The following is a 22287-nucleotide window of genomic DNA, read 5'->3' as shown; positions in this document are numbered from 1 at the left end:
TTTATAGAAATAACTACGACCTGACATTTACGGACTCTTGTGTGAGCACAACCAACGCCATTCATCACTTCAATTTATAAAAACCGTATTATGCTGCGTCCATAGACCAGCAACTAAATTCTCACAGCTAGCCACTATCTTTAAGCATTACATCCTACCTATACAAGGGTGCAACGGCGACTGCTACTCCGCTCAGCGCACCCCTACTTAGAATCGATTTTGCCACTCAGCCAACATATTTGATTCAGTGGTGTCAAAAATACAGTCTCTTCTACATATGACAATCGTTTCAGGTCATTTTTCATTAATTATATTACAAAATCTGGTTCCACGTCCAAGTGTGCCCCTCACAAGATGAAATACGGAATGAGTAGCCAGTGTTATTTGTTGGAGAATACAGGTTCGTTGAAAGGGATGGATAGTTTTGAGAACTTGGATTACGAAAAGGATCACAGTTCTGTTGTGGGTGCGGGACGTAAGGAATCGTTTGGATGGAGTGGTGCTTCGATATGGCGGTTGAGGACGGTCAATTTAGGATCAGTGGGAGCAGACTTTGCTACGCTTTCTTAGGACTGGGTTGGGCGATACAGGTTGCAGTTTCTAAAAAAAAGGCGCCGATTTTAGATTTATAACGACTTCACGCTATTTATAGTTCTTTCTTCTACATGCTTACTGTGATAAAAGAATGCTAGATCGATAACGGTCCAGAGACAAAACAAAAAAAATATGTTTTAACAGCTAAGGTGAAATCATCCTATGGAGGATTACTGAGTCACAACAACTGCGTCATCTTTCATGAAGCAACTGTTGTCCATTAGAATGATCATTTAATGCATAACATCCTGAAAGTTATGTAGCCAACAGCTGTTAGTAAATGTTGCAGTAGTGCCGTTACTATAAACTTCTTGTGTCCACTCCGACATCTTCCATTCCAGGCCGTCGTCAGCAAGGTAACAGGAGATCTGCTGGTCCCCGCTAGCACCACCATGAGCGTCATGGCGATTGTGCTGGAGTCTTGGTGGGGTGCGGCGACGGGCGTCGTTCTAGTGCTGGCCGCAGCAGTTTACCTATACTTCCTCTCCTGGTATTCCTACTGGACGAAAAAAGGCGTTCCACAGGCGGAAACAGTTTTCCCTTACGGAAGCCTAGGAAAAGACGCTTTGTTCGGAAAGATGAGGATTGAACTTAAGCTACACGAAATCTACAAGCGACATCGAGGTGCGTATGGACGTTCTAAACTGCTTCCGTTTCTGTAATCTTCTCTATTTCAGTTATTGTTTCTCGCGCTTTTGTTGTTGTTTCTGTTTCCACGGTGCTTTTCCGCAGAAAAGTGGTTCTGCACAGCTTTGTCTTGCCATAGATGAGCGCTTCCTCGGGATTTACGCACTCTACGCACCAGCCTTCCTGGTGTTCGACCCGGATCTAATTCGCGACGTTCTGGTCAAGGACTTCGACGCCATCCAGGACAGGTGCATACCGTTCGATGACAGCGAGCCGCTCAACCAACACCTGCTGTTTCTCAACGGCAGCAAGTGGAAGAGGCTGCGCTCCAAGCTCACCCCGGCGTTCACCTCGGGGAAGTTAAAAATGATGTTCGAGGTGAGCAGAAGTAATATTTTTAAAACATGGTGACGTCTAACAGCAATTAGAGACTATAGAACGACAGTAAAATGTAGCGATACATTTTCTGGAATGATATCAACTTTTATCAGTTCTGTGTAAAGTGAGGTTAAATTTTGTTTCTTCGCGAGGTAAATTTCCTTAACTGTCCATGTTTGCTAAGATATGACGTATATACGAGGGTAATCCCAAAAGTAAGGTCTCCTATTTTTTTATAAGTACATAGACCTGTTTATTTCTACAATGGTTTACATCGGCTTGTAACATTACGAGTCAAGACAGCTGTAACGGAACTTGAATAGCGCAAAGTTATCGTTAAAAATGCACGCCGCGCGATTTGTTACGATTTGGTCGGTCATAATAGCAGTAACATGCTTTCGAATACAATTAAAATATAACGGCGATACCTGTTTAGCGTTATTGGAAATAATATGTAATAAATTAATGAGTAAGGTAGCCGATCCTATAAGAAGAGGTAGAATTGGGCATATTAAGGTGTTTTGCTTTATATCGACTAAGCCGATGATACGGCGTCTTTTTTTTTGTTTACTCTAAGAAAAAAGAAAAAAGGAAAACAAGTAACGAAGTGCTAATTGTGCGTTGTGAAAAATATAGGGGCGAATTTTAAATAGCTACAGTGTATAATCAGACTAACAAATGGACATTCAGTTACGCGAAATAGCGGACAGCGAAGTGTGGTCATTAAACTGAGTACACCTACAGGGCGGTCAATTCCGGGATAAGTCTACTCGCATCTCATGAGGGACGCGGTATTGAGACCGTTTTTTTTTTATTATATCACGGAGAGCGGGCTTCAATTTATAAAAAGGAGAAAAGCTGTATATTATCATTGACTGTTGGTGTTAAGCAACCAAAACTGTTCATCAAAGGGTTTCGGTGAATGAGTGGTGAATGCGAAATGAAACTGTGAACGAAGTTATGTTAAATAAAGCAGAAGAGACAAGACAGTTTGGTCGTATCTGTTATTATTCCATAAACCGTAACATTTATTCTCGTTGTACGAAGCCTTTATAGACGATCGTTATGACAATTTGCTTTGAAGGGATCTCGTTACGAGTTAAGTTTTGGGGACCTGGTCAACAGGGGATAGTTCGTAGATCTTAACTACTGCAGCTATTCTGGACTCAGGTGCTACCGTGACCGTTGTGTGTTGTCAATGGCTTAAGGTCATCATATCTCATGCTCTAAGATCGACGCGCCTTTCCTCTTGGTATAACGGTGTCTCACGGTAACCACGACAACGCCGACGGCGAAGGAAGATACGGTAGAGGTTTACAGCTTGAACATTTAGCTATTTTTCGATATAATCACCATTTCTGTCGATGCATTTTTGTAGAGGCTGTGGAAGTTCTTGTACGCCCATGTCATGCCAGCTCGCCGCCATGCTGTTCATAAAGTTATGAACTGGCGTCATTGTTGCTTGGTCTCAGGTGTAAAGTGGTATGCCCAGGTTTCGTCACCCGTGAAAATTGAGTCCAGAAAGTAGTCCTGTTCGGCTGCTAGGCGGTGAAGAAATGCGCGGGAAGCATCAACACGTTGCCGCATGTGGTCCTCAGTCAGCATGCGTGGCACCCATCTTGCGCACACCTTCCGGTAGTTCAATGTTTCCGTTAAAATTCTGTGAGCGGTGCTTCGGGAAACCTCGGGGACCAACGTGCAGAGATCATCCAGGGTGATCCGCCGATTTTCACGCATGCTTTGCTCAACCTTGAACACTGTCTTCTCAGAAACTGACGGTCTCCCGCTCCTTTGTTCGTCGTGAATTTCGGTCCGACCAGCTGCAAACTCTCTACGCCACTTACGAACATTTTTGACATCCATGCACGAATCACCATACACTTTCGTCAATTGGCGATGGATTTCAATCGGCGCAGTGCCCTTTGCGTTCAAAAACCGAATAACTGCGCGCAATTCGCACTTGGCTGTAACATCCAACGGGAACTCCATTCTCAACGGCTGCCAAGCCGACAGCTCCTCAGCGTAGCGTGCGCATGTTTACACACAGCGCGTGAAGCACTCTTCATAATAGTGTGACCAACTGCCACATAAGCAGAGTTCTGTACATATAAAAAAATAGGAGATCTTACTTTTGGGATTACCATCGTATTTTGTAGTAGTACAGATGAGGATTCAGAGCACAGAATTCAAGTCTCACGGTAGCTGAACTGCCGCCTGACAGTAAACTGTAGAATTACTCACTTCCAAAATGTTTCATTCAGAAGAAATGATTTTGGTTGCTTCAAGTGTAGTCATTACAAAGAAACGCAAAATACACTGTGCAACATAATTAAAGGGTCAGTTTTTCGAAACCTCTTAATTATCTGCTATTGCAACACGGAAGTTTGAAATTCGGCTCAAAGGTGCGTACAACCTTTCTCTGCAAGGGTTTTGCGTGGAACCAGGCAACGTCACCTTCGGAGTCGGCGACGTTTCAAACATCAAGGTCTCGATACATGAGAAAAATACCAGAGCTCGAAAGTTCTAGGCGCTTCAGTCCGGAACCGCGCTGCTGCTACGGTCGGAGGTTCGAATCCTGTGTCGGGCATGTATGTGTGTGGTGTCCTTAGGTTAGTTAGGTTTAAGTAGTTCTAACTTCTAGGGGACTGATGATCACAGATGTTAAGTCCCATAGTGCTTAGAGCCATTCGAAAGTTGATCTGAGGTGTAAAGGGAGTTAATGATGCCACGTGGGTACCATATTTCGCCATAATTCTGCACAGTGTGTCTATGGACGTCTCACACGATAGAAAGGTGGTCACATCGACTCCGACCCACATGATGACCCTTTTGTGATGATGACCAGAACAGCGACGCCCAGAGTTGAAATCACGCAGTTTTCTTGCGGGTGGCCGAGGGAAACATTTCAGACCACCGTTCATAATCGACACGAAAACGCCTCAGGGGGTGCCATGAAGGGCGTCAATAAAACCACCACAACCCATCGGGCGTTGATTCCCACACATTTCGCGGTCGAAAACGACTGTTGGCAGTGCAATCTTTGACACTGCTGCCACCCCCGGACGATTCAACCCTTCTCCAAGGACATCGTGGGCCTGCAGTCCCAATGAATGTGATCGTATCTTTATAAATATCACTCAGTGTTTGTTGGTATATGACGTAATCAAATAAAGAAATTGTATTTGAACTTAGTCACCTGAGCTTGACAAACCATACGGCGGCTACAGACAGCTGAAGACAAAGCTCTGTGCCTCCCTCGAGAAAGAAGGCGTTAAGGTTCAATGTAAAACGAATAACTTCAGCTCTCTGCAAACGCCAGCTTTCTATCTTTATTATGTGCTGGGAGTTAGTTGTAGAGACGCTGTAATTAAGTTATTAAGGGAACTGCTGGCCACACTTGTTGATATGATCTTCAGTTCAAAGACTGGTTTGATGCTGCTCTCCACGCTAATCTATCCCGCACAACCCTCTTCTTTTCTATTCTGCTATTGTAGTCTACGTGCATTTGAAACTGCTTACGGTATTCAATCCTTCATCTCCCTCTACGATTTTACCTCCCCTCCTCCCTACCGTTACAAAACTGACGATTTTGTAATGCATCGATATGTGTCCTATCAAACAGTAAATAATTTACCCGAGGCTTCGTTTTTGAACTCACTAGTTTTCATTTGTTTCGTCAGTATCATTGATAAATATTCCACGTTACTTAAAATGCGTCTGCTTCGCTCAACGATAGAGAAAGACTCATAGGTTCAGATTTTTTCAGGCACGAGGACACTTACAAAAGTGTGGATGCGTGCACGCAAAACGGATTGTCTATGCTGACAAGTTAGTCTACTTTGCGGTGCAGATACGACTAAGTTATCAAGATTAAGTGAGCTTGAACGTGGTGTTACAGTCGGCGCACGAACGATGGGACACAGCATCTCCGAGGTAGTGATGAAGTGGGGATCTTCCCGTACGACCATTTCACAAGTGTACCGTGAATATCAGGAATCTGGTAAAACATCAAATCCCCGACATTGCTGACGCCCCCAAGAACAGCACCAACGACGACTGAAGAGAATCGTTCAACGAGTCAGAAGTGCGATCCTTCTACAAATTGCTGCAGATTTCCGTGCTGGACCATCAACAAGTGTCAGCGTGTGAACCATTCAAGGAAACATCATCGATATGGGCTTTCGGAGCCGAAGATTCACTCGTGTACCCTTGATGACTCAAGGCACAAAGCTTTACGCCACGGCTCGGCCCATCAACACGACATTGGACTGTTGATGACTGGAAACGTGTTGCCTGGTCGGAGGAGTCTCGCTTCAAATTGTATAGAGCGGATGGACGTGTGCGGGTATGGAGACAACCTCATGAATCCATGGAGACCCCATGTCAGCAGGGGACTGTTCAAGCTGGTGGAGGCTCTATAATGGTGTGGGGCGTGTGCAGATGGAGTGATATGTGACCCCTGATACGTCTAGACACGATACACGTACGTAAGCATCCTGTCTGATCACTTGAATCAAAAATGGGTTCAAATGGCTCTGAGCACTAGCCCGCATCTCGTGGTCGTGCGGTAGCGTTCTCGCTTCCCACGCCCGGGTTCCCGGGTTCGATTCCCGGCGGGGTCAGGGATTTTCTCTGCCTCGTGATGGCTGGGTGTTGTGTGCTGTCCTTAGGTTAGTTAGGTTTAAGTAGTTCTAAGTTCTAGGGGACTTATGACCACAGCAGTTGAGTCCCATAGTGCTCAGAGCCATTTGAACCATTTCTGAGCACTATGGGACTTAACTTCGGAGGTCATCAGCCCCTAGAACTAACCTAAGGACATCACACACATCCATGCCCGAGGCAGGATTCGAACCTGCGATCGTAGCAGTCGCGCAGTTCCGAACTGAAGCGCCTAGAACCGCTCGGCCAGCTCGGCTGGCCGATCACCTGAATCCATACATGTCAATTCCTCATTCCGATGGACTTGGACTGTGGCACAGCAGCAGTTTATGTTACAGTAGCTCATCAATCCTGGACAGGGTCCACCACCGCCAATCGCGCCTGTTCATCCTAAAGATGAAGACTGGGACTCATACTACAGACGTTTACAGTTCCACTTCTAGGCGAGCAGCATAATCGATGTTGCTGAACAGAATTATTTTCTGCTCTTTTTAACCTCCGAACATTGTGTCTTCAACAAAAATTACGTTCTCACGATAAACGTGAGTGTTTAGGTTTGTCTAAAATCAATAATTTGCTCTCTAAGTGTTACGAGCAGAATTGACAGGAAGTTGCACCAGTTATAAACGGTATAGGCACAGAGCTGACGCATAAATGTATTAACAGTCCTATGCTAAATATTTAGTGTGTCATGTAATAATTACTCAAGCACCTGATAAAGATATTTTTGTACAGAGGAACTGAAATTAACAACACTATTAACAATAGCAAGAACGTATGAGATATCGATGCAACATAGCACTATTTTGAGCTGTCGTATGCAGCACAGCAAAATTTTGATGAAGTGAGGTTGTTTCATAAAATGAAATTCCCATTCACACCACAGTAAGCGAGATCAGATCGAGTATTGACCTTCATCGTCCTTCTCCGCATTCAAAGCCTGACATATTTCTAGGGATAAAGCCCAAACAACAAACCAACAGCATTTGATAGACAATCCTCACGTAGTCCCTCTAACATCAAATCTCGCTGTAGAAACAGCAGGAAGCGATATCTGGAATTCCCAGATTGTTTTGCTAAACATACATACATTCAGTTACCGCACAGAAAAATGCACTTTATATAGTGCAGCAAGCAATGACATGTGATGGAAGCTTCCAAAAGCCACACCACGTCGCACTAACAACGCCACAGCAGTGTAAACATGTTATAGCCACAGTTGAACCCCTTCACACAGCGGCTGCAAAAGATTTCTCTCTCACTAATGATCGACAACCTGTTAATGAAATATCTTGGAGATAGCGGTTCACTAGCTTCTACTACACATATAAAAAAAAACGTTTTGTATCACCCCGGTTAACAGGACTCCTGAAGTTAGACATTGACTGTGGATATTGTATCAAAGACACAGTCCCTTTGACTGTTCAGAGATGTCACTAATCCCACCCAAAGATGTAAACAACCATGAATGAGCAGCGCCTATTAGATGGAGGGCGACCCACAGCCGATCAGTCCAGTCATTCCACCAGGAAGGAGGTATACAGCTCGTGTTGTCTGTAGTTCAACCATGCTTAGATGGTCAATACCGCAGTTGGATCGCGTCCGCATTGTTACTTTGTGTCACGAAGGGCTTTCTACGAGAAAAGTGTCCAGGCGTCTCGGAGTGAAACAAATTCTGGTACCGCGCGCCGCGGAATTTGAATCCGCGCCAGACGTCATGGACGTCGAAGACCCATAGAGGTCGCTGCACCGTAAGCTGTGGCGGCGCGCGCCTCCTGGCCCGCTTTTAGTGTGGGGCCGCCACAATGGAACACGTGGTCCCAGCGGCCAATAGCGGCGCCCCCGATAGCGTACTTAAGCACCGGCCACTCGCTCAGCCACTCCCCTCCCCCCCTTTATGAGTCCTCTCCCTCCTTGGTCGTCCCCCCCCCACCTTTTCGTTTTTTTCCACTCCTCCCTCCTTGTTTTTCCCACTCCTCCTTGCATTCGGGAGGACGACGGTTCAATCCCGCATCCAGCCATCCTGATTTAGGTTTTCCGTGATTTCCCTAAATCACTCCAGGCAAATGCCGGGATGGTTCCTTTGAAAGGGCACGGCCGACTTCCTTCTCCGTCCTTCCCTAACCCGATGAGACCGATGACCTCGCTGTTTGGTCTCTTCCCCCAAACCAACCAACCAACCAACCAACTAACCCACTCCTCCAGGTCCCCCCCCCCCCCCCCAAATCTGCCTTTGGCTCGGGGGTGCCATATTTGTGCAGTGTTTTACAGTGTGTGTTTTTCCAGTGAGTGTTCCGTGTTGTGTCTTTTGGGAAGTGTAGCGAACAGCCATCGTACTGTCGCTGGGTGTGATTTTTTTTATCTCTTGCGAACAGAAACCAGACTGTCGCCATATTTTTTAATTGTGTGTCTACTATGTTACTTGTCTGATTCCTGTGTATTTTATCAACATTGCTAACCCCTTTTGCTTTCTGTTTTAACTTTCCGCATTTTTAAGTCACCATTTAGTCGCCTGTTTTTCCTTGTTTCTTTCTTCTTCCTTTTTTTTAAAAAAAGGCTGTAGGCTGTAGAGCAGCGTACTAAGCTGCTGCCAGCCCGCGCCCTTTGGGGGGAATTGAAAATCAATAAAGAAAAAAAAAAGCTCAGCCAGTCAGTCTAATCTCGCTAACGTCGGTTTACACCTCGCTTGCGCTAGACTGCTTTCTTCCTGGTTCGTGTACGAGTTTGTTTCCTTGTGACTCTGTTGTTCGGTCTTGTCGTATTCGGTCTGTGCTACGGTGGTCGTGTCCGTCCTTTTCCGTTGTGTTGTTTGCGGGCCTCTCCGCGGGTCCCGCCGCGCCTTCCGTCAGTGCTACCCCGCCACCGTCCTGGTCGCAGTTGCAACACAAATCGATGTTGTTCGGAAATGGAGGAGATAAAGAGAGAAAGGAACTGTCGATGACATGCCGGGCTCGAGCCGCTCAAGGGCTACTACTATAGTGGATGACCGCTACCTATGGACTATGGCTCGGAGGAACCCTGACAGCAACACCTCCAAGTTGAATAATGCTTTTTGTGCAGCCACATGACGTCGCGTTACAACGCAAACTGTGTGCAATAGGCTGCATGATGCTCAACCTCACTCCCGACGTTCATGACGAGATGCATCTTTGTAACCACGACACCATGCAGCGCGGTACAGATGGGCCCAACAACACGTCGAATGGACCGCTCAGGATTGGCATCATTTTCTCTTCACCAACGAGTGTCGCTTATGCCTTCAACCAGACAATCGTCGGAGACGTGTTTGGAGGAAACCCGGTCAGGCTGAATGCCTTGGACACACTGTCCAGCGAGTGCAGTAAGGTGGAGGTTCCCTGCCATTTTGGGGTGGCATCATGTGGAGCCGACGTACGCCGCTGGTGGTCATGGAAGGCGCCGTAACGGCTGTACGATACGTGAATTCCATCCTCCGACCGACAGTGCAACCATAACGGCAGCATATTGGCGAGACATTCGTCTTCATGAATGACAATTCGCGCCCCCATCGTGCACAGTTTGCGACTGACTTCTTTCAGGATAACGACATCGCTCGACTAGAGTGTCCAGCATGTTCTCCAGACATGAACCCTATCGAACATGCCTGGGATAGATTGGAAAGGGCTGTTTATGGACGACGTGAGCCACCAACCACTGTGAGGGATCTACGCCGAATCACCGCTGAGGAGTAGGACAATCTGGACCAACAGTGTCTTCACGAAATTTTGTATAGTATGCCACGACGAATACAGACATGCATCAATGCAAGAGGACGTGCCACTGGGTATTAGAGGTACCGGTATGTACAGCAATCTAGACCACCACCTCTGAACGTCTCGCTGTATGTTGGTACAACATGCAATGTGTGGTTTTCATGAGCAACAAAAAGGCGGAAATGATGTTTATGTTGATCTCTATTCCAATTTTTTGTACGGGTTCCGGAACTCTCGGAACTGACCAGGTGCAAAACTTTTTTTGATGTGTGTAGAAATGAGAAAAGCTATGCTCATATTGGTTCTTCGTGTCTTCAGCAGACATCGCAAGGGTCACAAGCCTACTGCAAGCAATGTATGCTTCTGCGCGATAAACGCACAGTAACGGCGATATATGAAAAGCGAGCCATCCACTTGCATTCTTAGTAGTGCCATCACGTCAGGTACAAAACATTTTTGATATGCTCGGTATTTCATTTTTCGGTTTTCAAACAGTAGATGAGATTAACATGGTATCAGCAGTTGTACTATTCGGTGGTCTGGATTCACTGTGTACCGAATTTCCAGTCCTGTTTTCTCTGGTCTTAAGGTGTGGAAATAATTGTATAGCTCGTACTCTGCTAGTGTCTCATGCAGAACCTTGCTACTTCAGAGCCAGACCAATGCCAGTATCTTTGTGAGATGACCTTGCAGTGTCCGGCGGCTGCTAAGATTCGCAAGCGTACCGTCACAAGGACCTTGCCGCTGACGTGCAGTAGGAGACAGAAACCTGGCGGCCTGGTGGCTGAAAGACACTTCTAATCGTCTTGTGCTAAAGTCTGTACGACACTTAGGCAATTCTTTCGTTACCTGCCTGTTTACTTGATTTTTTATTGGACAATGTTTTAAATTGCTATACTAATGATTATTGACAGATCTGCTTCATCCTCGACTATTGGGACTATTCTCTTGGTGTGTTGCACAATTTACGACGACCCGGCATGGATTGGAATTATGAACTGTCAAGTTACTTCCAGTTAATTAGGATTTTTTTAAAATGATTCTTGCACCTAATATTCCTTGTTGTTTGGAAAGGTATCTGTTACGAAGGATAATGAAAATCCGAATAAGTGGAGCTACAGCTACAACCAAACAGCTATCGTGTGACTACTTTTACCGATAACGATCGAACGAAATGTTAACAAAAAGGGTAAAAATAGAAAATAGTGAAATTTGGAGTATATAAACTGAATCTGTTATGAGAACGGAAGCCAAAGCATTGACTCGAGCTCAGATGTAAAAAGACAGTTAATACCATGAATTAAAGTTAATCAGAAAACCAGCAGAATAATTTGCACTGAACACAAGCAGGTAAAAGTTAATTGATTGCAAAACAGTTCGCTTAATGGGTAGCTATGCGCTACGCACTGTAATGCTGTTACTGATTTCAGAAGTCCAGATGTTCATAAATACTTGTTTTCTATTATGGCAAGTTATTTCTGCAAAGTTCGTAATGTTTCATATAGCGAAGAATAAGTAATTTGACATTACACTGTTGCGTAATTTGCAAATGTGAACAGAGTTTGCAGTGCAGACAAAAACATGAAATGTATTATTCCCAATTAATGTTTCGTCAATATTCATTTAAATTATGCTTTTACTCTTTTACTGTTGGTCATTATTCTTTAACTAGCTATTCTACCAAGCAACAAAGTTTACTGACGTTAAATGACAGTTCTAGGAAGTTCTCCGTTTTGTAAATAGCACTTCTTTATCTTATTTATCGAAATAAATAAGCTTCTTACTTTCAGTATTTTACTATTCTTTCACTACTGGTATTCTTACATCAATATTAGTGATAAGATAGGACTCTGTTAAGTAAATGATTGACGTAAAGTTCATTTATACTATAGCAGTTTCTGCACTAAACACTTTGTTATTGAGTTAAGAAAATCTACTAGGCTGGCTGGCCTTGAACAATCTAAAGATGAATGTGGTCGGATCTGACTTTGATGTGTTGGTGCTACACAATTTAAGGCATTATTAGTCGACAATGTATGGCCTCCCTTTATCGTCGCTCAATGTAACAAGTTTGAGGCCACAGAACTCTTCTTCAGTATTAATTCCTCCTGATGACCATCTACCATTCCCATTTAAAATCATAGAATATGCCTGGCTGCCGGCCGGAGTGGCCGAGCGGTTCTAGGCACTACAGTCTGGAATGGCGCGACCGCTACGGTCGCAGGTTCGAATCCTGCCTCGGACATGGATGTCCTTAGGTTAGTAGGTTTAAGTAGTTCTAAGTTGTAGAGGACTGATGACCTCGGATGTTAAGTGCCATAGTGCTCAGAGCCATTTGAACCATTTTTATGCCTAGCTATATACAAAGATAAAAAAAAAATTGCATCACCCCAGTTCCCAGAACTCCAGAAGATAGACGTTGACTGTGGATATTGTATCACAGACACAGTCCCTTTGACTGTTCAGAGATGTCACTAAACCCGCCCAAAGATGTAAGCAACCACTCATGAGCAGCGCCTATTAGACGGAGCGGGTCCTACAGCCGATCAGTTCCAGTCATTCCACCAGGAGGAAGGTATACGGCTCGTGTTGTCTGTAGTTCATCCATGCCTAGACGGTCAATACTGCGGTTCGATCGCGTCCGAAATTGTTACTTTGTGCCAGGAAGGGCTTTCAACAAGGAAAATGTCCAGGCGTCTCGGAGTGAACGAAAGTGATGTTGTTCGGACATGAAGGAGATACAGAGAGACAGGCACTGTCGATGACATGCCTCGCTCAGGCCGCCCAAGGACTACTGCTGCAGTGGATGACCGCTACCTACGGATTACGGCTCGGACGAACACTGACAGCAACGCCACCATGTTGAATAATGCTTTTCGTGCAGCCACAGGACGTCGTGTTACGGCTCAAACTGTGCGCAATAGGCTGCATGATGCGCAGCTTCACTCCCGACGTCCACGGCAAGGTCCATCTTTGTAACCATGACACCATGCAGCGCAGTACAGATGGGCCCAACAACATGCTGAGTGGACGGCTCAGGATTAGCATCACGTTCTCGTCACCGATGAGTGTCGCATATGCCTTCAACCAGACAATCGTCGGAGACGTGTTTGGAGGTAACCCGGTCAGGCTGAACGCCTTACACGATACGTGAGTGCCATCCTCCGACCAATAGTGCAACCATATCGGCAGCATATTGGCGAAGCATTCGTCTTCATGGACGACAATTCGCACCCCTATCGTGCACATCTTGCGACTGACTTCTTTCAGGATAACGACATCGCTCGACTAGAGTGGCCAGCATGTTATCCAGACATGAACCCTATCAAACATGCCTGGGATAGACTGAAAAGGGCTGTTTATGGACGACGTGAGCCACCAACCACTCTGAGGAATCTATGCCGAATCAACGTTGAGCAGTGGGACAATCTGGACCAACAGTGCCTTTATGAACTTGTGGACAGCATGCCACGACGGATACAGGCATGCATCAATGCAAGAGGACGTGCCACTGGGTATTAGAGGTACCGGTATGTACAGCAATCTAGACAACCACCTCTGAACGTCTCGCTGTATGGTGGTTCAACGTGCAATGTGTGGTTTTCATGAGAAATAAAATGGGCGGAAATGACGTTTGTGTTGATCTCTATTCCAATTTTCTGTACAGGTTCCGGAACTCTCGGAACCGAGGTGATGCAAAACTTTTTTTGATGTGTGTATTAAAATCTTGCAGTTTATTCCTTACATTCCGGCGCACCACGTCTGCACTTGACCGCAAGTCGCTAGCATCTCTCACCGCCGACTACTTCTGACCGACTCCGCGCATAACGCGCCCAGCGACACTACTCCTCACTTCAAACGTGTTCTTTGGCTCTGTTTAGTCGCAAACTTTCCTGACCAGGCCAGCGTTTCTGCTACATCTTAATTACAATACTCTTTTTTAATCAGTTCGTTGGAGATAATTCTTTGACATTTAACTATATGACAACGTTAATGAAATAACCCCCTCCCCCCCCCCCCCCCTCCCCATGAACCATGGACCTTGCCGTTGGTGGGGAGGCTTGCGTGCCTCAGCGATACAGATAGCCGTACCGTAGGTGCAACCACAACGGAGGGGTATCTGTTGAGAGGTCAGACAAACGTGTGGTTCCTGAAGAGGGGCAGCAGCCTTTTCAGTAGTTGCAGGGGCAACAGTCTGGATGATTGACTGATCTGGCCTTGTAACACTAACCAAAACGGCCTTGCTGTGCTGGTACTGCGAACGGCTGAAAGCAAGGGGAAACTACAGCCGTAATTTTTCCCGAGGGCATGCAGCTTTACTGTATGGTTAAATGATGATGGCGTCCTCTTGGGTAAAATATTCCGGAGGTAAAATAGTCCCCCATTCGGATCTCCGGGCAGGGCTACTCAGGAGGACGTCGTTATCAAAAGAAAGAAAACTGGCGTTCTACGGATCGGAGCGTGGAATGTCAGATCCCTTAATCGGGCAGGTAGGTTAGAAAATTTAAAAAGGGGAATGGATAGGTTAAAGTTAGATATAGTGGGAATTAGTGAAGTTAGGTGGCAGGAGGAACAAGACTTTTGCTCAGGCGAATACAGGGTTATAAATACAAAATCAAAACGGGGGAATGCAGGGGTAGGTTTAATAATGAATAAAAAACAGGAGTGCGGGTAAGCTACTACAAACAGCATAGTGAACGCATTATTGTGGCCAAGATAGACACGAAGCCCACGCCTACCACAGTAGTACAAGTTTATATGCCAACTAGCTCTGCAGATGACGAAGAAATTGAAGCAATGTATGATGAAATAAAAGAAATTATTCAGATAGTGAAGGGAGACGAAAATTTAATAGTCATGGGTGACTGGAATTCGGTAGTAGGAAAAGGAAGAGAAGGAAACGTAGTAGGTGAATATGGATTGGGGGTAAGAAATGAAAGAGGAAGCCGTCTGGTAGAATTTTGCACAGAGCACAACTTAATGATAGCTATCACTTGGTTCAAGAATCATAAAAGAAGGTTGTATACATGGAAGAAGCCTGGAGATACTGACAGGTTTCAGATAGATTATATAATGGTAAGACAGATTTAGGAACCAGGTTTTAAATTGTAAGACGTTTCCAGGGGCAGATGTGGACTCTGACCACAATCTATTGGTTATGAACTGTAGATTAAAACTGAAGAAACTGCAAAAAGGTGGGAATTTAAGGAGATGGGACCTGGATAAACTGAAAGAACCAGAGGTTGTACAGAGTTTCAAGGGGAGCATAAGGGAACAATTGACAGGAATGTGGGAAAGAAATACAGTAGAAGAAGAATGGGTAGCTTTGAGGGATGATGTAGTGAAGGCAGCAGAGGATCAAGTAGGTAAAACGACAAGGGCTACTAGAAATCCTTGGGTAACAGAAGAAATATTGAACTTAATTGATCAAAGGAGAAAATATAAAAATGGAGTAAATGAAGCAGGCAAAAGGGAATAAAACGTCTCAAAAATGAGATCGACAGGAAGGTGCAAAATGGCTAAGCAGGGATGGCTAGAGGACAAATGTAAGGATGTAGAGGTTTGTCTCACCAGGGGTAAGATAGATACTGCCTACAGGAAAATTAAAGAGGCCTTTGGAGAAAAGAGAACCACTTGTAAGAATATCAAGAGCTCAGATGGAAACCCAGTTCTAAGCAAAGAAGGGAAAGCAGAAAGGTGGAAGGAGTATATAGAGGGTCTATACAATGGCGATGTACTTGAGGACAATATTATGGAAATGGAAGAGGATGTAGATGAAGATGAAATGGGAGATATGATACTGCGTGAAGAGTTTGACAGGGCACTGAGAGACCTGAGTCGAAGCAAGGCTCTGGGAGAAGACAACATTCCATTAGAACTACTGACAGCCTTGGGAGAGCCAGTCCTGACAAAACTCTACCATCTGGCGAGCAAGATATATGAGACAGGCGAAATACCCTCAGGCTTCTAGAAGAATATAATAATTTCAATCCCAAAGAAAGCAGGTGTTGACAGATGTGAAAATTACCGAACTATCAGTTAAATAAGTCACGGCTGCAAAATACTAACACGAATTCTTTACAGACGAATGGAAAAACTAGTAGAAGCCGACCTTGGGGAAGATCAGTTTGGATTCCATAGAAATATAGGAACACGTGAGGCAATATTGACCCTACGACTTATCTTAGAAGCTAGATTAAGGAAAGGCAAACCTACGTTTCTAGCATTTGTAGACTTAGAGAAAGCTTTTGACAATGTTGACTGGAATACTCTCTTTCAAATTCTGAAGGTGGCAGGGGTAAAATACAGGGAGCGAAAGGCTATTTACAACTTGTACAGAAACCAGATGGCAGTTATAAGAGTCGAAGGACATGAAAGGGAAGCAGTGGTTGGGAATGGTGTGAGACAGGGTTGTAGCCTCTCCCCGATGTTATTCAATCTGTATATTGAGCAAGCAGTGAAGGAAACAAAAGAAAAATTCGGAGTTGGTATTAAAATCCATGGAGAAGAAATAAAAACATTGAGGTTCGCCGATGACATTGTAATTCTGTCAGAGACAGCAAAGGACTTGGAAGAGCAGTTGAACGGAATGGACAGTGTCTTGAAAGGAGGATAGAAGATGAACATCAACAAAAGTAAAACGAGGATAATGGAATGTAGTCGAATAAAGTCGGATGATGCTGAGGGAATTAGATTAGGAAATGAGGCACTTAAAGTAGTAAAGGAGTTTTGCTATTTGGGGAGCAAAATAACTGATGATGGTCGAAGTAGAGAGGATATAAAATGTAGACTGGCAATGGCAAGGAAAGCGTTTCTGAAGAAGAGAAATTTGTTAACGTCGAGTATAGATTTAAATGTCAGGAAGTCGTTTCTGAAAGTATTTGTATGGAGTGTAACCATGTATGGAAGTGAAACATGGACGATAACCAGTTTGGACAAGAAGAGAATAGAAGCTTTTGAAATGTGGTGCTACCGAAGAATGCTGAAGATAAGGTGGGTAGATCACGTAACTAATGAGGAGGTATTGAATAGGATTGGGGAGAAGAGAAATTTGTGGCAGAACTTGACTAGTAGGACATGTTCTAAGGCATCAAGGGATCACCAATTTAGTGTTGGAGGGCAGCGTGGAGGGTAAAAATCGTAGAGGGAGACCAAGAGATGAATACACTAAGCAGGATTTAGGTTGCAGTAGTTACTGGGAGACGAAGCAGGTTGCACAGGATAGAGTAGCATGGAGAGCTGCATCAAACCAGTCTCAGGACTGAAGACCACAACAACAACAACAATGAAATAATAAAAGATACCTTTGACAGAAATTACATCATAGCTACATTATGGTTGAAGAATAAATTACGCGAAAAAACTATTAGGCACTTTTGTTGTGTTTCATGCTGATTACAGTTTATCCATATTTTCTGTTTAATAGAGAGTGTGTTGCACCTTAGTGGCCGTAACAGTGGTCGCTGCAACTATTCCGCCCCACTATGAGCTAAAGCTCTTTCTCTAATGCCCTCGTTGTTAACGGGACGTTAAGCACTTAGCTATCGTCTTTTCTTCAACGCGCCCCTTCTCTGTTATACACCTCAGGGAAGACATATTCTTGTAATGAGCTGTTCTATTGTTTAATTATCAGTCCTACAACACAACTGATGCTCAAGTTTCTTAAATTATTTTGATACAATTAGAGAGCGACTGCGCCCTCCATTATATGCAGATGTTGTGGGCGAAAAGACGGATGAGCACGATACAACAGTAAAACCCTACAAAATTCGCTGTTGAGGGACAATGGCACACTAACATGTGTTCGCTTCGTACCGTATAAACATCCTCCATACCAGAATACCTCTTCAAGACTTTGTCGGCCACCGTGATTGCCTCTGACAGCGTGAGTTTTCCCGGAATCAAAGTATGCAAGATACACTTATCACAGTGACACATTTAAAGCCTAGTGCTTAAAATGACCCCGGAGATACAGTGTCCCACACAACGGGTATTCGCAACCTGTCCATTGTCAACTATCTAACTTATTCTGTGCTCCGCTGACACACCGATGGCCAAAACATTTGTTGACGTCCTGGTTACGTGATCCGGAACTATTCCAATCGCGTTTGTGGCAGGAGCATCCTTTCTCCAAAACAATACCTACATGTAACTGAGTTGCTCATTAGCGTACTAAATATTCTGGCTTTGACCTGTTCCTATAGTTTGTTCCTCTCGAACCTGTCACTCGAAGCCAAATTTATTCCTGAACATTTTTGCACATGTCATTTACCCCGAAAATAAAAAGGAGAGCTTGATATGATTGTACGTTGGAACTGTCATTCGACTGTAAATTTACTTTTGGACGTCTTTGTACATATGTCATTCACCACGTCATGAAATGTAGAGCTTCATATGGTTGTACATTTGCCGCTTGCAGACGATAGACAGATGCGGCCGTGAGATGGTGGAAGTCCTGGACGACGCAGCGAGGAGCGAGAAAGTTGTAGAGATTCGCGACGTTTCGGCTAGGTTCACGATAGATGTCATCGGGAGCGTCGCCTTTGGCGTCAAGTGCAACTGCCAGCGCGATCCGGACGCTGAGTTTCGGGTGTGGGGCCGCAAACTGTTCGAGTTCTACACATCGGACAGGGTGGAACAGCTGTTACTTGCTGTCCATCCACCTACTGCGAAACTCTTCAGGTGAGTAAAAGCAGCGTTATTGCAAGGCACTCTGAAAGCCGTTGCTATCTGAAGACGTCTACAAAATGTAAAACAATGATCCACTTTAGTTTGTTCTTCGTATATCCATAACTGAAACGGACGACTTGGGACGTCAGCTAGTACAATTGTTGTTGTTGTGGTCTTCAGTCCTGAGACTGGTTTGATGCAGCTCTCCATGCTACTCTATCCTGTGCAAGCTTCTTCATCTCCCAGTACCTACTGCAACCTACATCCTTCTGAATCTGCTTAGTGTATTCATCTCTTGGTCTCCCTCTACGATTTTTGCCCTCCACGCTGCCCTCCAATGCTAAATTTGTGATCCCTTGATGCCTCAAAACTTGTCCTACCAACCAATGCTAGTACAATATATGTTAAAAATGACGAAATTCCTCCAGCTGTATTAAAGTGTTGGTTTTATTGGCAACTAGTTTTGATGTTGTTACAAGATCGTCTTCAGGCCCATACTTGTTGACAGCAACCGTATGTGTCTAATACTAGTAGTTGCCAATAAAACCAACACCATAATACAGCTGGAGGAATTTCATCATTTTTTAACTTTAGTTTGTGTTCGGCCATTTTGCCCGGAATATATCCCTTAGTGTTTACGTCATGTCGCTCATAAACATACAATTCTATGTATTTTCTCCACATCAGTCCATTTTCTGTCGATATAGAGCGTTATTCATAAGTACTCTGGGGTTTCAGAAGACGACAGCGTGAAAATTAGAGGATATATTGGAAATTGACACTTAGCAGTGGATAGAGTATCTCTCCAGTTTATAACGCACATTGCAGGTGCTCAGTATGGGCACCGCTTGTGACACGGCAAGCGTCAATACGTGCATGATATTCATTGGAGACGTTGATACAAATTCCTTGGGAAGGCGCGAGTGCGTGCTGCTTCCAGAAATCTTTTCATTGGGTTGCCTGTCTGCAGGTGAGAGCTCGAAACCAAAATATGGAGTAGATGATTTAACTACGTACTCTGACATGCTTGCTCCCTAGTACAACATCGCCATGGCAAAAATTACGAATATGAACTTGGAGGGGTGTTCTATCCGCAGGTATGTGTCTGGTGTTTGCTTTGAAGGAGTTTTCGCACAGTCGCCTTCTGAAACCGTGGAGGTACTTGTGGGTAACCCTGAATTACAACAACAGAGCTTTCTGTTCTATGTCGATGCAGAACTATTTGAAGCTGATGAGAACTGTTACTATATTTGAAAGGGATCGTAAATATTAATAACAGGCAGGAAAAAAATCTTGGAGCTCTCTATGAAACTTCAGATTCTTAAATTTTCACTGATATCAGCGAAAGGTATCATGTCCGCATAAGCGGATTCGTGTGTGCGTCACTACGAAATTGTGAAATATCCTCTCTCTGTCAAATCGTTGTACAATTTGGAAAGCGTTGAATCGGGATCTCTGAAACAAAAATATTTAGCTCATAGATAATCTTATATGTCTGTTTATGTACATGGACATGTCTTTATTAACGGAGAAGCTAATAATTTTTTTTTTTTTTTTTTACAAAATGGCGTGGCACACATCTGTCTGTATGTCCTTTATTATTAATACAGCCCCAACAGAACTGCAGGATATTAAAAGAACAAACAGGTATCGGTGCTCAAGAGGTGGTGTGTCAGATGCGGCTTTCACGTCTGATTCACTACCCCTTGAGTACCGATGCCTGTTAGTTCTTTTAATATCCTGCAGTTCTGTTGGGACTCTATTAATACCACTGCTATGTAGGTATGACATGACACATAAATAATATAAGAACTTTTATACAGTTATGACCGTTATTAACGGAAACTGGTAGTGATAACTAGGGGCATAATTTCTATCATGCATTTTATAAAATATTTAACAGCTGTTCGCAATCCCCGTCAGATTTTTTTTCATGACAGTACCTTTTTCTTTCGACTTTTGTCACAAGATTCTGAATAATTGTAGTTGATTGTAGTTGTTCATAGTCCTTTGAATGGAAATCCTAGGTCGTAAGTTAAATGTGGAAATTTAACCAAATTTTCATGCAAGCCTCACGGTATCCAAACAGGAATCCCGGAGCCGACACACAGTCAATCTAGATGTCTTCCGATCTATGTAACTTCTATCCGTCTATATTCAATAACATTTCATGTTCTCGCCTTAAACGTCCCAGGAAACTACGCTACTCGATATTCAAGGTGTGTATTAAAAAAATTCATGGGGTGTTTCCAAAAACCCATTTTTCACATAATTATCAAAGAAAAGATAACATAAATTGGAACACAGAACGTAACATATTATTTGGTGATTATATAATATTGCGGTACTCCAACAGTATTTAAAAATTTTTAGAAGATAAGTCTCGTGGAAGATGTAACAAATGTAACACTGCCACATATTTCCTCTGCGTTGACATGTGACAAATTTTTGTGGGTGTTTTGATGTTTTTCGGCGAGAGAGAATCAGTTTGACATGTTCTTGTGGCTTATCCATACTATTTGTGCAGATTTACTCTCACTAATCATGGAACTAATCAGTGTTATTGAATCAGAGTAACAGCTTTGCTTCCTCTGGTATACATGATTCTGATACAGCCTTCAAATTTATGGGTTGTACGTTTTACTGTCACACGGGAATTCCTTCTGAATACGAGCTCCGTGTTTTAAACCTTTTTTTTCTGAAGAAGCGCAAAAGTTAAACCCTCTCTTCGTGTAAACGTTCCTGGAGGCTAGAAATGGTGATGAACGAATAAACTGCCCAAACGCAGTTTCGTCTTAGTCGCTGTGTTTTGTTATTAACGGAAACCTCTTTCTCAAGTCTTTTGAGAGATAAAAGTGAGTTTGCATCCTCAGGCATTCCTTTATAGCACCCTGTGTCTCCAACCGTGGACGAAAAACAGAACCTTGAGTAAACCCCGCAGTCCGTTGACAAGCTTCCAAGGGCCACTTCGACCTTAGGAAATCCGCCCGTTATCATTTTGCAGTAAGGTGGTTCATCAGCGTGGACCACATCTACACTGACGAAAAATCAACGTGAAATTCCATACACTGGAGATATGCTATGAAGTAGCCCGCAGTGAACAAAACATGCTAGTGACCGCTATTATATCGTTTAATCTTGATACATAAAACTTACGAATTTCATTTAATTGATTTCTCATGTATGAATTGGTCCATTAATTTAGAGAATGGTGTTGATAAATACTTTGGTTAAATCGGTCTTTCCAATTTACTGTTGGTTAAATAACACTGAGCAGTTAAGAGTATCTCCGTCGACGTTTTTCTCCGTGGTACTTTAAAAAATATAATTTCACAATTACAATTCCCAATTTTTAAAAAATAACACTACTTTTATCTTGAAACTAGGCAATGTATTTCACTACATAAATGGTCTCTTCTGCTTCTACGGAATAAAGTTTCAGTTGCAGTTTTGCAGTTTCTATGAGTATTAGAATAGAATAGCTTATCAGGCAAACAGAACGGCAGCTGATCACGAATACAGGTCACAGGTATTTGTTTAAGATTTAAATAATATAATAATAATAATAATAATAATAATAATCAGTGTACGTGCAGTTGGCCAAAATTGAGTTCCTTGCTACTGCGGC

At 43.7% G+C, this 22287-nt stretch overlaps 1 protein-coding gene across 1 annotated transcript in view; it reads left to right on the top strand.

Annotated features, from left to right (window-relative positions):
- The first annotated feature begins 995 nt into the window (after window positions 1-995).
- LOC126484768 (probable cytochrome P450 6a13) overlaps window positions 996-22287 on the top strand; it is a 58287-nt gene continuing 36995 nt past the window's right edge. The window contains exons 1-3 of the mRNA XM_050108365.1: window positions 996-1218; window positions 1361-1599; window positions 18409-18671. Coding sequence (XP_049964322.1) covers window positions 996-1218; window positions 1361-1599; window positions 18409-18671 — 725 coding nt within the window. The remainder of the gene's footprint in view (window positions 1219-1360; window positions 1600-18408; window positions 18672-22287) is intronic.

This window comes from Schistocerca serialis, chromosome 6 (assembly GCF_023864345.2).
Source record: "Schistocerca serialis cubense isolate TAMUIC-IGC-003099 chromosome 6, iqSchSeri2.2, whole genome shotgun sequence".
Classification (NCBI taxonomy): Eukaryota; Metazoa; Arthropoda; class Insecta; order Orthoptera; family Acrididae; genus Schistocerca; species Schistocerca serialis.
Note: the sequence above shows the minus strand (reverse complement) of the source record. Positions and strands in the feature narration are given on the sequence as shown.